At 43.5% G+C, this 12,658-nt stretch overlaps 1 protein-coding gene across 7 annotated transcripts in view; it reads left to right on the top strand.

Annotated features, from left to right (window-relative positions):
• PDLIM5 (PDZ and LIM domain 5) overlaps window positions 1-12,658 on the top strand; it is a 174,943-nt gene that overhangs the window by 112,254 nt on the left and 50,031 nt on the right. For 6 of the 7 annotated variants that reach the window (XM_063458633.1, XM_063458627.1, XM_063458626.1 and 3 more), the window contains 3 exons: window positions 45-74; window positions 6,409-6,543; window positions 12,369-12,488. The exons of the other annotated variant lie outside the window; for it this stretch is intronic. In XM_063458633.1, the coding sequence (XP_063314703.1) occupies window positions 45-74; window positions 6,409-6,543; window positions 12,369-12,488 (285 nt within the window). The remainder of the gene's footprint in view (window positions 1-44; window positions 75-6,408; window positions 6,544-12,368; window positions 12,489-12,658) is intronic. 7 annotated transcript variants of the gene reach the window in all.

The following is a 12,658-nucleotide window of genomic DNA, read 5'->3' as shown; positions in this document are numbered from 1 at the left end:
AAGTTCTAAATGTGGGAAAACTTACACGTGTCTTTATAATTTAGGGAAAGCAACATTGTAAATGGAGAGATCAGGTAAATAGCTGAATAACCCAATTTAACATGCACTGTGTTGGAAATTAAATTAAAGGGGAACTGTCACCTTTTTTCTGGAAATTACACAATTCAAAAAATATTGCTAATCACCTGTAATTTGTGTTACACTTTTGTTTCATATTAGACTCTGTTTTCTTTAAAACGTGTCAAAGATTTAGCAATAGATATCACAATTGAGTTCAGTCAGGGCACATTACAGTGGCTATGTTAAGTGACATAAAAGAGAAGAGCTTATACCAGCAGACATGTCAATGGCCAGACTTTTGGACAGAATGTTGTCTTTACCTATGCATTTGCTGTAATAAAGTGTGTTGGAATGTTGGACTATTATTACATCACCTATAAGAAAGATTGGATCCAAGATGGAGGCTCTTAGTTTAAAGGAACACTATAGTCACCTAAATTACTTTAGCTAAATAAAGCAGTTTTAGTGTATAGATCATTCCCCTGCAATTTCACTGCTCAATTCACTGTCATTTAGGAGTTAAATCACGTTGTTTCTGTTTATGCAGCCCTAGCCACACCTCCCCTGGCTATGAATGACAGAGCCTGCATGGAAAAAAACTGGTTTCACTTTCAAACAGATATAATTTACCTTAAATAATTGTATCTCAATCTCTAAATTGAATTTTAATCACATACAGGAGGCTATTTCAGGGTCTAGCAAGCTATTAACATAGCAGGGGATAAGAAAATCTTAATTAAACAGAACTTGCAATAAAGAAAGCCTAAATAGGGCTCTCTTTACAGGAAGTGTTTATGGAAGGCTGTGCAAGTCACATTCAGGGAGATGTGACTAGGGTTCATAAACAATGGGATTTAACTCCTAAATGGCAGAGGATTGAGCAGTGAGGCTGCAGGGGCATGTTCTATGCACCAAAACTGCTTCATTAAGCTAAAGTTGTTTATGTGACTATAGTGCCCCTTTAAGGGAAAAGCTAATAGTTTTCCACAAATAATTTTATTTCTGAGACCTCGCAAACATACATTTTAACAATATGGGGGACACATAAACATACTATTAAAAATATTGGGATATGACAGTTTCCCTTTAAAAAGATGTGTACACTTTCATTTTGAAATACCATTTGTTTTAATATCACGACTAATCATTCTGGTATTCTTAACTAAATCAGTGTCATTTCAGGTATATCATTTCAAGTATATTTTGTACTTTTCCCTCCACGTTTTATGATATAATGAAAGGAAATGTTGCAACCTTTACTCTTTCATAGGAACATATTCTAAACTAAGATATGCAATGCTGTTTGTAAAATATACCAGGTTTTCATATAAGCGTTCTCTATGAACATTTTCTCGTTGTGTTACCCCATTTAGCATCCTCTATTAAAAACTACACCTGTCTAAAGCATAACTCATACAAGACTGTATTTGCCTATGGTCTAACAATCTAAATAATATCTAAATATTAAACTAGCAAACACACGTCTTGGGGTCTAGATGAAATTACCCAGTTTATCTGTGTTTAATTTATCAATCTAAGAACGATTTAAGCTGTCTTTTCCAGGATTGAACCTGTGACTTACATACTGCAGCTGGAACTATTGAGTTATCTCAAAATACAAATTTCTGCTTGAGTGCTTGGCTACGCGTGACATCTTAAAACTCCTGTGAAGCCTGACTGGCTTGGACAGAAGGGTTTTTTAGCTTACAATTTAAAGGGGTTCTCTCACAGCACAACCGCTACAGTGAGCTGTATTTTGCTTAGGGTGTCTGGCATAATTTCCTGGATTAATAATGAACCGTTTAGTATTGCTTTATAAATGTGAGATTTATTCAACCTCAATGACTTTGAATGAACTTTGAATAGCATTGAATTGCAGAACTAGTAAATGTGCAGAGGTGAGCTACAAAATTAATAAGGGGGATGAAAAACACTAGTTATGAAGAAAGGCTAGAAAAATGTGTTTGTTTTCTTTAGAAATCCGATGGGATATAATAGCACCATACACATATATGCAGGTTCAGTACAAACATCTATGTGCTAACTTGTTCCTTAGAAGGAATAAATAACAGACAAGCTCACCCATTGAGACTGGAAGAAAGGCGTTTTCGCTTACAGCAATGGAAAGGGTTCTTAAGTAAGAATAATAAAGATGTGGAATTTTCTGCTAATGAGCTTGTCTTAACAGATTCTATAGATTTTTTTAAAAAAGGTCTGGATGCTTTTTTGCAAAAAAAAAATACAAAAATTATCAAGGATATAATTAATATGTATGTAAACAGATTGTTCATCCAATGAGGAACCTAATTGCCATTATGGAGTTTTTCAAAAGGATTTTTTCTCTTTTTGTGGCTGTAACGGACCGTTTCCCTTACAAGAGGATAAAACCCAGTTTAGGCGATAATCCCCTTTCCAGATGCACAGGCAGCTACTGCAAACACCATTCTCCCGACTGGAACCACACGAACACTGGAACAGCTGAACAAGAAAAGCAGACATCGGCTTACACTCTTGGCAGTCAGCATACAATCCCATTCCCCCAAAGACCGAGACGACACATCGCTTTGAGGGTTAAGCAAGAACTCTAGACTGGGACACCCAGTCTGGCTTTTATTTCCAACTCACACATACAGGCCACACCCAGGGGGAGGCATAAAAGAACCAATGACATAGATGTTACCTCCCACACATCCCCTCCCCTTAGTGTGACACATAATCCCATTATGCATACAGAGTAAAATATACTTTTACACAACTTTCATAACTTTAAAACCATACATCACATTCACATAAAAATACATATCCACAATCAATCCATTCAGGGGAACAACATATTAAAAAATGGCATGGATCCGACCAGGGGTTTAAAAGTTACTAAAAGTATCTTTTGGGCCTTAGCTTGCAGCATGGCACAATCTGACCCAAACAGAAGTAAAACATCCCCCACAATGCATCCCGGCTTCCTCCCTTCTGCCCTGGAGATAATTGGAGAAGTAATCCAATTATCTAGGACTAGAGTCAGACTCCATTAACCACATGGTTGCAAAAAGACAGTAAAAGACATAAAATTACATACTGATACATTTAACACATAAAACACACATTTCTACATATCCCCAGTTTAACTGAACACATAAATACCTACATAATATTTAAGACAGTATTACTGTGATATGTTACAAAGTCTTAAAGGGACATTAGTCCCAAAAGTCCCAATATGTCCATCGCTGATTTTAAAGGGCCAGTAGCAGCAATATAAATTATTACATGCCCAAATATAGTGTTTATAGAGCAATATGTCCATGGGCCGTAGTCGCAGGGCAGGAGGCTAGCAGCCAGGCCTCTCCAGTTCACAGTGGCGAAGCTGGTTTCGCCACATTTCTCCCCTTTGCCAATTAGACTAACAGGGTACCTGACTTTCTGCCGGTCAGTGCCCTGGTTAGTCCAGCAACCCACCCACGAAACAGAAATAACAGAGCAGCCCACCCACACTAACCGGTTACTACATCTGGGTGAGGAAGGATTTTGTCCAAGTTCTGGTGTTTCACCACTGCTGGGTGGGAGACGGGTAGGCTGCCTTGGTGGGTTGCTGAGGGGGCAGAGACCAGCGGTACTCTGTCCTGTTGCCAGCACTACCACGGGAGTAGTCTGGTGGGCGCCTGGTTGCTGGAGACTGGCTGTCTCCCCTTTAGGTGCACAGCTCGACTGCCGGAGGGGGAGACCGACTGTCTCCCCTTTGGATACATCACACTGAGGCTGGGGAACAGGACCGACCGTCCCTATCCCTTGTGCTGTAAGTGCAGAGACTACGGTCCCATCTGCACAGCTGTGGGGCTTAACAGCTCCCCTTGGTGGGTTAGGTTGCCGTGGGAGAGAGGGTGTAACAAGCTCCTCTCTCTGGATGGCAAACTGCCGCTGGGGAGAAAGGATGGCACCTTCTGCTCCCTGGGGTACCCACTGCCACTGGGGAGGAAGGATGGCACCTTCTGCTCCCTGGGGTACCCACTGCCGCTGGGGAGGAAGGATGACACCTTCATCTCCCTGGGGTACACACTGCCGCTGGGGAGGGAGGAAGCTGCTCTCCTCTCCCTTCGCTTCACACTGCCTTCCTGGCACATCACTTTGCTGCTGGGGAGGAAGGACGACACCTTCATCTCCCTGGGGTACACACTGCCGCTGGGGAGGGAGGACGCTGCTCTCCTCTCCCTTCACTTCACACTGCCTTCCTGGCACATCACTTTGCTGCTGGGGGGGAAGGACGACACCATCAGCTCCCTGGGGTACACACTTCCGCTGGGGAGGAAGGACTGCACCTTCTGCTCCCTGAGACACACACTGCCGCTGGGGAGGGAGGACGCTGCCCTCCTCTCCCTTTACTTCACACTGCCTTCCTGGCATATCACTTTTCTGCTGGGGGGCAGGAACAACAACCTCTGCCCCCTGTAACTCAGCCTGCCGCTGGGGAGGAAGGACGACACCTTCATCTCCCTGGGACACACACTGCCGCTGGGGAGGAAGGACGACACCTTCAGCTCCCTGTGATACAATCTGCCGCTGGGGAGGAAGGACGACACCTTTAGCTCCCTGGGACTTACTCTGCCGCTGGGGAGGATGGACGACACCATCAGCTCCCTGGGTTATACACTGCCGCTGGGGATCTGGGCCGACTGCCCAGCATCCCTGTAGGGCTGGTAGAGAGACCTCGGTCCCATCTCCACCTGCCTGTTGTGGTTCCTCACAGGACCAATCTATGAGGACCCCTACTTCGGGTTCTTCCAGCCGCCTCAGGGGGGGGCGGCTAACCTCCTCGGATGCAGCCTCTACTCTGCTGCTGTACCACTCTTCCTGCTCATCATACTCTTCGTCCATCTTTGAGTTTTGCTCAGCCATGACCTGGTTCCAGATCCCCTGGAATGTGTCCATGGATATATAACCCCCATACTGGGCCACTTGCTGCCTCACCTTGGCCATAAAATCATCTTCAGCGTCAGAGCCTTCCATACTTGTCTGCTCCAAGTCGCTGGATACCTCTGCTGCCAGGGGCGCTGCACGAGTGCTAACGTTGCCCTCAATTTGTAACTCCAAGGAATAGTGTTGTCTGTAGCTGTCCCTCTGGTTGTAGGAACGATCCCGCCGCTTGCCACCAATTGTAACGGACCGTTTCCCTTACAAGAGGATAAAACCCAGTTTAGGCGATAATCCCCTTTCCAGATGCACAGGCAGCTACTGCAAACACCATTCTCCCGACTGGAACCACACGAACACTGGAACAGCTGAACAAGAAAAGCAGACATCGGCTTACACTCTTGGCAGTCAGCATACAATCCCATTCCCCCAAAGACCGAGACGACACATCGCTTTGAGGGTTAAGCAAGAACTCTAGACTGGGACACCCAGTCTGGCTTTTATTTCCAACTCACACATACAGGCCACACCCAGGGGGAGGCATAAAAGAACCAATGACATAGATGTTACCTCCCACACATCCCCTCCCCTTAGTGTGACACATAATCCCATTATGCATACAGAGTAAAATATACTTTTACACAACTTTCATAACTTTAAAACCATACATCACATTCACATAAAAATACATATCCACAATCAATCCATTCAGGGGAACAACATATTAAAAAATGGCATGGATCCGACCAGGGGTTTAAAAGTTACTAAAAGTATCTTTTGGGCCTTAGCTTGCAGCATGGCACAATCTGACCCAAACAGAAGTAAAACATCCCCCACAATGCATCCCGGCTTCCTCCCTTCTGCCCTGGAGATAATTGGAGAAGTAATCCAATTATCTAGGACTAGAGTCAGACTCCATTAACCACATGGTTGCAAAAAGACAGTAAAAGACATAAAATTACATACTGATACATTTAACACATAAAACACACATTTCTACATATCCCCAGTTTAACTGAACACATAAATACCTACATAATATTTAAGACAGTATTACTGTGATATGTTACAAAGTCTTAAAGGGACATTAGTCCCAAAAGTCCCAATATGTCCATCGCTGATTTTAAAGGGCCAGTAGCAGCAATATAAATTATTACATGCCCAAATATAGTGTTTATAGAGCAATATGTCCATGGGCCGTAGTCGCAGGGCAGGAGGCTAGCAGCCAGGCCTCTCCAGTTCACAGTGGCGAAGCTGGTTTCGCCACAGTGGCATAATTGAAAATGGCTATAATTGGGGTTTTGCATTCTTTTTGATCAACAGCACATACAAATGGGTTTCACACTAGTGTTTGCTCATAAGCGCTTACACAAACAATCATTTTATATTAAAATTTGCTTACCAGCAGGCAGCAGTATTAAATTATTGAAAATTTTATTCAAGAACATCTACAGATCTGGCTGATGTAACTGTAGTCCAAGATATTCCAGAAAATACAAGGAGTTGCTCAGCATCTACACAAACTGAGGAGGTTCTTCATACAAGCACACCATTGTCACCAACTGAACCTTCTCTGAGGTCTGATGGACAATATATGTATATTAATGCACTCACTGTAACCTATGCAGCATGGATAACATCACAAACGTCTGTAAATACTTCACCTGTATAGTTTGTAACATCTCACAAGCCTGTCTTGATTTAATAAATATAGAGAGATTAATGAGCCATGGGCATCATGGGAAAGAAAAGGCCATATTATCAACGAAAGGCTGGTAATAATATTTTTCTCTTTCCATTTTAGATTGGTATTTAAAAATATTTAACATTTTAGCACCTCCCATTTTACAACATTTTGGAGAGGAACATTCAACTAATAAAATGAGAACTAATTTGAATCTCCTTGATATGCTGTAGATCTGCAATTTATTCAGGAACTAGGAAGTGATAGAACTTTCTTGTTCACTCTCGGTCCTCCTATTATTTTCAAAGGGAACTCTGTACTTATCACCCTCATCCTTTCCTATTGTTTGTAAATAGTTTTATATATGATGAAAGTCAGTTGTGTAATTACCCTGCAAACCAATATAAGCTAAATAGCTTTATATGTATATTTTTTTTCTGAATAGAATTGGTTGTTGATACATGGAACTGCTGTACTGGCTGTCACTTTGAAAACTGTTAAAGGTCTACAGCAGGGGTCCTCAAATCCCCCCCCCCCAGATGTTGCTGAACTACAACTCCTATGATTATTTGAATTACATAGATAGCCAGAGAATCATGGGAGTTGTAATTCAGCAGCATCTGGGGGGCCGGAGTTTGAGGACCCCTGGTCTACAGGTTATATAGCACCTGGTTTAAATGGACTTGTATGGCCAAAGAGAAACAGAGCTTCCACCTGTGACAATAATAGTGAGTCTTATAGCTGATTTATGCAAAAAGTGTACTCACCCAAGACCCCCCTCATATGCATATATATTTCTTAGAAATGCAGTGGAACATTTATTGTAAAGTGCCAGTTTACAAAGACAATCCAAAATTCACATGCAATCAGGGCCGGACTGGGAGAAAAATTAGGCCCGGGCATTTTTTTAGCACAGTGGCCCACTAAGAAGGGGGCGGGGCAGAGAGGGTGTGTTTCGTCATCACCAATGACAAACACGCCCCCTCTCAAAGTGAGCGTTGGGTCAATCATCTTCCAGGGCAGAGCTCTGCTAAAGAGCTCTAGCACGAGAAAAAAAAAAACCTGTATTTGTTCTGCACAGTGCAAGCAAACTTAATAACATGCTTGCACTGTGTTTCCTTGCAACTTGTCTCTGGTGTCTCTATAAATCGATACCCGGAGATAAAAGGGCCAGGAAAGAGCATTGTGCATGTGTTTGGAGCCTGCTTGTGGGATTGTGTGTGTGTAGAGTGAGTTGATTGTGGTGTGGTATTGTGTAATAAGGTCAGTTTAAGTCGTGTTGTGTTTGTGGTGTAATGTAATGCATATGTGGCTAGGGGCTGTAGAGAATGTGTGTATAGGGGATGTATTAAGTGTGTGCCTACAGGCTATAGTGTGTGTGTGTGTGTGTGTGTATATAGGTGATGTAGTGGTTGTAGAGTGTGTGTTTAGGGGTGTAGCATGTGTTTGTTTACAAGGAATCTAGTGTGTGTATAAGGGATCCAGAGTGTGTATGTTAGGAATGTAGTGTGTGTGTATACAGGAATCTAGTGTGTGTTTGTAGGACCCAGAATGTGTAGGAGATCTAGTGAGTGTGTGTATATAACGGAATCAGAGTGTATATAGGGATCTAGTGTGTGTATATGATCCAGAGTTGGGTAAGGGATCTAGTGTGTGTCTGGAATGTAATGTGTTTAGGGGTGCAATATGTGTGTGAGGGGTTCAGTGTGTGAAAGGGGTGCTGTAGTGTGTGTGTGTATATATATATATATATATATATATATATATATATATTATATAAATATGTTTGAAAGTATTATGTGTGTGTTTGATGCAGTGTGTTGGGGTTCTGTGTGTATGTGTGTGAGGTGCAGTGAGTGTCTGTGAGGGGTGTGGTGTGTACGTGAAGGGTGCAGTATGTGTTTGTGATGGATGCTGTGTTTGAGGGTGCTGTGTGTGATGATGCTGTGTATGTGTGCGAGGGTGCCGTGTATGTGTGTGAGGGTGCCGTGTATGTGTGTGGGGGTGCTGTGTGTGATGTGTTTAAGGGTGCTGTGTGTGAGGGTGTTGTGTTTAAGGGTGCTGTGTGTGTGTGTTTTGTGTGTGAGGGTGCTGTGTGATTTGTGGGGGTGCTGTGTGTGGGTGCTGTGTGAGAGTGTGCTGTGTGAGAGTGTGCTGTGTGAGAGTGTGCTGTGTGTGAGGCGTGTGTGATTTGTGTGACGGTGCTGAGTGTGATGTGTGTAAGAGTGCTGTGTGTGATGTGGATGAGAGTGCTGAGAGTGATGTGTGTGAGGGTGCCGAGTGTGATGTGTGTGAGGGTGCTGAGTGTGATGTGTGTGAGGGTGCTGAGTGTGATGTGTGTGACGGTGCTGAGTGTGATGTGTGTGAGAGTGCTGTGTGTGAGTACTGAGTGTGATAGTGCTGCGAGTGATGTGTGTGAGAGTGATGTGTGTGAGGGTGCTGAGTGTGATGTGTGTGAGGGTGCTGAGTGTGATGTGTGTGAGGGTGCTGAGTGTGATGGGAGTGAGAGTGCTGAGTGTGATGTGTGTGAGGGTGCTGAGTGTGATGTGTGTGAGGGTGCTGAGAGTGATGTGTGTGAGGGTGCTGAGTGTGATGTGTGTGAGGGTGCTGAGTGTGATGTGTGTGAGGGTGCTGAGTGTGATGTGTGCTGAGTGTGATGTGTGTGAGGGTGCTGAGTGTGATGTGTGCTGAGTGTGATGTGTGTGGGGGTGCTGAGTGTGATGTGTGTGAGGGTGAATGTTAGAAGGGAAAAAAAATAATCTAAGAAGCATGCATTATATCCCCCCCCCTCTCCCTTCTTACCTTTAGCCTGGGAGGGGAGGGGGGGTCCGGCATGGTGGTGAGTGGGAGGGGGGGTCCGGCACGGTGGTGAGTGGGAGGGGGGACCGGCACGGTGACACCTTCCCTGGTGGTCCAGTGGGTGAGTGAACTCTAGCCTGTGGGCTAGAGTTCACTCTCGCGAGATCCGGTCGCCATGGCAACGACCGGATCTCGCGAGAGGAACCCGGCGGAGCTGCAAGATAGAGCTCCGCCGGGTCCTCTCCCTCCCTCCCCAGCCGCATGTGCCTCAGGTCTATTTAAATGGGCCGGTGAGGGAGATCTTTGATCTCCCCACCGGCCCATCGTGGCAAACAGCGGGGCCGGCGCTCGGGTAGTGCCGGCCCTGCATAGACCGGCGGGGGAAGTCCTGGGACCTCCCCTGCCGGCCTCGGCCCCTGCCCACCGCGGCCCACCGGGCATTTGCCCGGTGTGCCCGATGGCCAGTCCGGGCCTGCATGCAATAAACAAATAAATATAGAACAGTTATAACAACAAAATAAGTTAACTATGCAATAAACAAATCTTCCTGCTACACAATACCTTGTAGAATTTGTATTCATGTAGAGGTGTTAAACGTATAACAGAAACAGTAACCTAATACAGCAGCTCTCCATGAAAAAGAAAAGTCCCATGTAGACAATAAACCATCAAGTTTTACTAAGAGTGGAAATCCTATGAATTGATAAGACAATGATTTACAGAAATCACAAAAATTACTTTGGGGAGTAAGAGGCCTAATGCTCACATAAGACAAATAATAAAAAAAAACTATTTTCCAGTAGGCTCCCAAAAGCATTTTTGAAAGGACCAACTTTTTTCAAACTTTTGAAAATAAGAAAGATGTTCATAGCACACTAAAAGTACGTAGTTCACAAAATATGTCTAAACAAAGCTTTACAGTACACCTATCAGAAAACAAATACGATAATGTGATCTGTAAAGATAATTTAAAGAATTATGTGATCAGTCAGACAATTAAAACAATTTAGACTATACACACTTCAGCACATCTTCAAATGCAAGGTTTACTATGTAATAAAATGTCATAATTCAGGATACTCAACACAAAGGTTGATGGTTAATGAAGTGATCTGGGCTAATAGATGTTGCCCCCAGCAGTTCTACAAATAGAACCAGCGCTGTTTACAATTAGCAGTGCCCCCGCCTCTAATGGCTGTCAGACATACAGCCACATGGGACTTTAGACTAAAATAGAATTCAATAACTAAATCTGATGTCTGGCGCAAGTATGCAATACAGGCTGCTACAGAATGCTGCGTGCAAACAGAAACACATTAGATTAAAAAAAAATATATAAGAATAATTAGAGTGTTTAAGACTATTCCTGATTAAAATGAATTTTATGTATTTTAATAAATCAGCGTACACACTATGAACACAAAAAGAAAATTGCAGGAGGCTGGCTCAGTAAATAATCAACAATAACCTAGGAAGCAGGATTGTCATGGAAAGATGTAATTCCTTTCTATAAGTAATCCCTTAAACCTTATCACTGCTTAATAAACTGCAATACCGTGATCCTAACATCCCCATATACCATATGAATATAGCGCCAATCTGCCCCAAAACTGTATACCATCTTCACAATCAGCCAGAAGCCATGATGGCAAGCTGCTCACATATTTACCAAATGTCCCCATAAAAGAGGATCAACACCCCACCCTCCAGAGAGTAATTCCACAAACAGTCCTAGAAGCCCCCAAGAAACACACACAACCTGAGTGGGCATGTATGTATGTGCCAGCATGTGCCCACTTACTGACACCAGCCTCCTCTGCCATAGCCATGTTGGCAACCAAGACATCTTGCCCCCACCCACCCCAATAGAAAATATATAAATACAACTTCTATATATATGTGTGTGTGTGCTGGCCAAGGGCTAGATCCCCAGCTGTTATAAAACTACAAGTTCCAAAGAGCCTTGAGGCTGGCAAAGCATCATGGGAGTAGTAGTTACCCAAGCAGCTGGGAATCTCCCTTCTGGCCATTCCTCAACTCAGTGAGGCTTAAACTGTGTCGCTCCAGCTGTTGTTCCCATGATGCTCAGCCAGCCAAAGGGGACATCACCTGATCTGCCCTGGCACCCACTATAGCCTTAAATTAAAATAATTACCCGCAGAACAGCCACCATCCTCTCCCCTCACCTAGTGATAATCCGCAGCTCCTTTCTCCTCCGCTGTATCCACGGTAAGAGATCCCCTCTCACTGGCAGGCCAGTAACTCACAGGCATTCTGCTCCGGCATGGCACCAGACCCCGGGACTGCTGTCTGAGCCATCAGAGAACCAGAAGTGAGAGCGCCACGCATAGAGGGAAGGGGGGTGAGCAGGGAATAATAATAATAAGTAAATAGCTGTCCCGGTGGTGGGGGTCTGACATGGAGTAACTTGTTATAGAGCACACTCATTTACACTCAAAGGGCAGGTCCTGCAGGACTACTAACGGGAACAGCGTTCCTGCTGTGGAAAAAGTGCAGAAACGCCGTTCCTACGAGTTCCTGCAGGACTCGAGCCCTGCACATAAGTAACTATAGAACTTTGAGGTATCCTTTCCAAGGTAGTATATGGTTTCCATTATATAATGCAAGTTTTATATCCAAACTCACAACAGCAATTTCAGATTCAGGTTACTTACTCGTTGCTGATGCTTTCAGCGATCTCTTTATTTTTATTGCTATGATTCATTTTACATTATCACTGTGATTTCAAAATAAGCACCGGCCATTCACTAACAACATAGAGTTATATAAATTATTGCCACTATTTTTGACTCATCACACCCTTTACCGTTTGAACCGTTTTGTATGTTTGGTTTGGTCATCTGCATTTCTGTGTCTTCTTTATGTTATACTTTAATTTAAACACATGGATAAACTGTAGTCCAAGGTCCGCACCATTAGAGAATCTACAAATGGATGAGATTGGTATTTCTTCTTCTCCTTCAACGTTTTCTGCTAAGGAGTCCGTTGAGCCCAGACCTTCAAGTGCTGAGCATGGGAGGTAACTCATTGAAATGGCTTTGCCAAATATAAGGTACAAGGATAATATTCACAACATATAATAGGGCTACGAAATGAAATAACTCAATAGTACTTAGTGTTACCAGTTTCTTTATAGTTATCATTGTACATTTAGAATTATTTACAAAAAAAGTTAAAATACAATATTGC

This window comes from Pelobates fuscus, chromosome 6, assembly GCF_036172605.1.
Source record: "Pelobates fuscus isolate aPelFus1 chromosome 6, aPelFus1.pri, whole genome shotgun sequence".
NCBI classification, from domain to species: Eukaryota; Metazoa; Chordata; class Amphibia; order Anura; family Pelobatidae; genus Pelobates; species Pelobates fuscus.
Note: the sequence above shows the minus strand (reverse complement) of the source record. Positions and strands in the feature narration are given on the sequence as shown.